The following is a 4522-nucleotide window of genomic DNA, read 5'->3' on the forward strand; positions in this document are numbered from 1 at the left end:
TGGGCCGAGAAGCTCTTCTCGTCATCCCCACATCCCTTACCTCCCAGCAATCATGGCTCCCCTCTTGGCCGCTGCCTCCTCAAGTCCTTCTTGGTGGCCACCTGGAATGGTGAGGCAAAGTTCATCTGCCTCCTGCCTACAAGCAACCTAGACCCTCAGGAGAGGGCTCCTAAGAGCGGTGACAGTGACCACCTTGGTCAAGGCACCAGCAGCACAGCAGGCTTTTCCTAAGTCTCTGTCCCTGCCCTTTGCTGACACCCTGTCTAGGGGCAGAGGGCTAGACTTTGCAAGCTGGCGAGACACACGTCTGTATGTCTGCTTCTCAGCCATCTTGGGATGCTTTCCAGCCAGCGATGAGAAAGTTCTCACTGCCTCACACCCCATGGTGACCCAGTCAGTTCTGAAGGTTCAGGGTTGTTCTATGATGTGCAATTGCCCAGGTCCAGCCAACACTGCCACCACAGAAAACAGCTTTATTTACCCAAGGAAGGTGGGAGTGAGGGGGAGGTGAGAATATGTGCTGGGCAGATGAAACTCCATGGCCACCATAGTCCAATCACATAGTACATATAGCCCTCTGCTGGCATTTCTCTTATTTGTATGGGCAGCCTGAGCTTTAGTGGAGTGAGGAAAGGCACTATGGCTTGATCATTTTTTATATCTGACCCCGAAGTCCACAGTTCAATGCCTGGCTCATGGTAAATGTGAAACCCCTATTTATGGAAGGAAAGGAGGGACGGAGGGAATGGTTGTTCTGACTCTTTTGGAACTGGTCACAACTGACTGTCTTCTTTTTGTTCTATCAGCTCTGTCTCAGGGGCATGTGTGTGTGTGTGTGTGTGTGTGTGTGTGTGTGTGTGTGTGCATGCATTTATATGTGTATTGATGGGTTTCTCTCCAGTTTCATTGAGATATAATTGACATATAACACCGTATAAGTTTAAGGTGTACAACATAATGATTTGATATAGGTACACATCGCTAAATGATTACCACAAGAAGTTTAATAAACATCCATCACCTCAGTTAGTTACACTTTGTTTTCCCCTTGTACTGAGAACTTTTAAGATCTACTCTCTTAACTACTTTCTGTGTTAATGTTTAGTTTGTACTCTTTCTAAAGATCTGATCATACCGAGTCCCTCCTTAAATGTACTGAGTGGGCCCCGTGAGCTTGGGTATAGAGTCCAAGCACCTTAGCTTGCTTTTCAGGGCCCCCCACACCTTCCAGCCCCATCTCCTGCCATATACTCTTGAAGATCATGAGCTCTGTCCACACCAGATTATTAGGCATGACCAGAAGTGACCATGCATGTGCTAGCATGCTACAGAGCCTTGGACACAGACTGATGCCTCTGTCTGGAGTGCCTTCCCTTCTGCCTCGATGTGGTGGACTGCTACTCATCTTTCAGAGCTTGCCTTGGGGGTTTTCTCTCCTTTGCTGCCTTGCTTGATTCCTACCAGGAATGGTTAGTGGCTGGGTCCTCCTTTCTGGAAGAAGTGGGACTCTAGCCTCTGTTGCCCTCTACTCTAATGGTTGCTCACTTGCCTATCCCCTCAGCTTTTGGGCTTGTGTGGCCTCTCTGCTCCCACAATACACTCTGCTCACCTTTCCTCACCTTGCCCCACACCTCCAACACATCAACGTTCACTGCTCCCTTACCACACTGCCTGTCTCTGAGCCCCCAGTGCCAAGTACTGGATAAGGCTTCCATAAATACTAGCTGGTGAACTGGAATGAGACACCTCATTCTAGAGAGATTTCAGGTTTTGCTTTTGTTTTGAACATGGATATGCCTTTCTTGGTTCACGTTGGGAACTTCAGCACCTTGAGGGCAGAGACAAGAGCAAACTAGTGCCTGGCTCTGGACCAGGCCCTGTCCCCAGCTCTTGATTTGGCTTACCTCACCTATCATGGAGGACAGCACTAAGGACAGGGTGCTCTTGATTCCCCCGCTTCCAGGCTGCATGAATTGAGACTTGGATGGGTAGGAGGAGTTGGGGGGTGGTGGGGGCTGAAGAACCCCAGGTCCCTAGTTCTCCCATAGTCTGGAGCAGGGACAGGGTTTCTAGTCCAGACTGTCCACTCCCAAGGTCAACCTTGGGAGTTGACTGGTCTATTTCCTCTTGCCTCCCGGACCCCTGTATATCCCTAGGGACCGGCAATGGCTCCATAAATATTTGTGGCATGGCATTATGGATGAATGAATACGTGTTCTTGTGTTCTTTATTTCCTCTTCTGCAAGTGTTGCAGAGGAGGGAAAGAGCCCGAAAAGGGGGAGGAATCTCTGAGAAAATGGGTCAGCAGGCTGCAGTGGGAGCTTGCCTCACTTGCCCCAGCTCCAGCTCAGAGTAAGAGTTGCCGCCTTGGTGGCGGTGATGCTGGAGAGCGTGTGTGCCTTGAGGTGGGGAGAACCCCTGAACGTGAGAAAACCATTTTTCTTGGGTTTGTTTAGGCCGGGCAAGTGTATTCTCAACGCCACCCACCTTCTCTTGCAAGGTGCTTGATTTAATCATTTAAATGTTCTATGGGGAGAGGAAGGATAAAACAAAACTCCCTAAATCTAACCCAGATTCCCTCGGTCCACATGGAGCCCTTTCCCTGGCTTCCTCTTCAAACACATCCAGCCGATCCGACAGGCTGAGGACTCACACTCCTGTCCCCCAACCTCAAGCCTCCCGCTCCCGCCCCCTCCCACCGTCCGCGGCCCCGCAGCCCCGCAGCAGCCACAGGGGGAACCAAAGAGACAGAAGCCTTCCCAGCTGCCCGGACCACAGACGCCAACACCCCCCGCCCCCCACCACACGCCGCCCGCCCGCGCCCCGCACGCTAGCCCACGACCGAGCGGCGGCGGCAGCAGCAGTGGGCTGCAGGCTGCTGCGACTCGCACCGGTGCGCTCCTGGCAGCGCTCGCCATACCAGGTGACTGGGACTCGCCAGATCGGCTGGCCCGGGGTCCCCCGCCCCAGCTCGCGCTCGCGCCCCCGGCCCGGGTTCCGGCGCCCACCCGCCCTCCTGCCCTCTCCCGCCTCTCCGCCCCCCAGCTCGCGGGAAGGGAGGTCGCGGCAGCGGCCCGGGGGCACCGGCGACCGTGGCGACAGCGGCGACAGTGGCGGCGGCGGTGGCGGCGGCGGCTGCGGCGGCGGCGGAGGCTGCGGCGGCGACCGTGGCAGAAGCGGTGGCGGAGGCCTCCGTGGCGGAGGCGGAAGCAGAGGTGGAGGCTGAGTTGGAGGCCGAGGCCTCAGTAGAGGAGGCAGTGGCGGAGGTCACCCTGGGGGAGGCGGCGGCAGCCCTAGCGGGGGAGGAGGCGGAGGCCTCCCTGGCGGCAGCGGCAGTAGCCGTGGCGGAGGCCAGTGTGGCCGAAGCCGCCGCGGCGGCAGAGGCTGCGACGCCCCCCTTGGGGGAGGCGGAGGCGGAGGCGGATGCGGATGCAGATGCGGAGGTGGCGGCGGCGGTGGCCGCCGCGGATGCTGATGCGGAGATGGGCGGGGGCTCAGGGGGGAATCCGGACTTTCCTATGGCTTCGCTGTACGTGGGCGACCTGCACCCTGAGGTGACGGAGGCAATGCTGTACGAGAAGTTCAGCCCAGCCGGGCCCATCCTCTCCATCCGCATTTGCAGGGACAAGATCACCCGCCGCTCGTTGGGCTATGCGTATGTCAACTACCAGCAACCGGTAGACGCCAAGCGGGCCCTGGAGACCCTGAACTTTGATGTCATCAAGGGCAGGCCAGTTCGCATCATGTGGTCCCAGCGGGACCCCTCGCTCCGCAAGAGCGGGGTGGGCAACGTCTTCATCAAGAACCTGGGCAAAACCATCGACAACAAGGCGCTGTACAACATCTTCTCGGCGTTCGGCAACATCCTCTCCTGCAAAGTGGCCTGCGACGAAAAGGGGCCCAAGGGCTACGGGTTCGTGCACTTCCAGAAGCAGGAGTCCGCCGAGCGGGCCATTGATGCGATGAATGGCATGTTCCTGAACTACCGCAAAATTTTCGTTGGGAGATTCAAGTCGCATAAGGAACGAGAGGCCGAAAGGGGAGCCTGGGCCAGACAGTCCACCAGTGCTGACGTCAAGGATTTCGAGGAAGACACCGATGAGGAGGCCACCTTGCGATGAAGACATCCCAGGAGCGAGCCAGCCAGCAGAGCCAAACCTTGGCTCCCACCCGGTTTACAGCCCCACCCTTTGCCCCCCTAACCCACCAGCAGTGTATTGTATTGGGAGTGCAGGTCTCTCTCTCTCACAACCGCCCCCCCGCCCCCCACCCCCGTCTTCCTTCCCTCCATCTCTCCCTCCCTCCACCTGTCTCAGTCCCTCTCACTCTGTGTCTCTCTCTGACTTTCTCTCCACTCCCCTGTCGTCCCTACCTCTCCTCTCCCCTCCCTTCCCCCCACACCCACCTTGGGTGCTGTGAATAATCTTGCTAATCTGTGCCACTTGACAGGTTAAAGGCTGTCTTCTCCTTGTGGTTTGGTTTAAAAAGCACTTTCTCTCTTTGTTTATTGCACAGGTGATAC

At 56.7% G+C, this 4522-nt stretch overlaps 1 protein-coding gene across 1 annotated transcript; it reads left to right on the forward strand.

Annotated features, from left to right (window-relative positions):
- Positions 1–3459: 3459 nt before the first annotated feature.
- LOC307180377 (polyadenylate-binding protein 1-like 2) lies at positions 3460–4121 on the forward strand (the record flags this gene model as incomplete). Its single annotated transcript, XM_079910594.1, has 1 exon — positions 3460–4121. The coding sequence occupies exon 1, from the start codon at positions 3483–3485 to the stop codon at positions 4119–4121; it is 639 nt and encodes a 212-aa protein (XP_079766720.1). The 5' UTR covers positions 3460–3482.
- Between the last annotated feature and the right edge of the window lie 401 nt (positions 4122–4522).

Source organism: Stenella coeruleoalba (genome assembly GCF_951394435.1).
Source record: "Stenella coeruleoalba genome assembly, chromosome: X".
Taxonomy (NCBI): domain Eukaryota; kingdom Metazoa; phylum Chordata; class Mammalia; order Artiodactyla; family Delphinidae; genus Stenella; species Stenella coeruleoalba.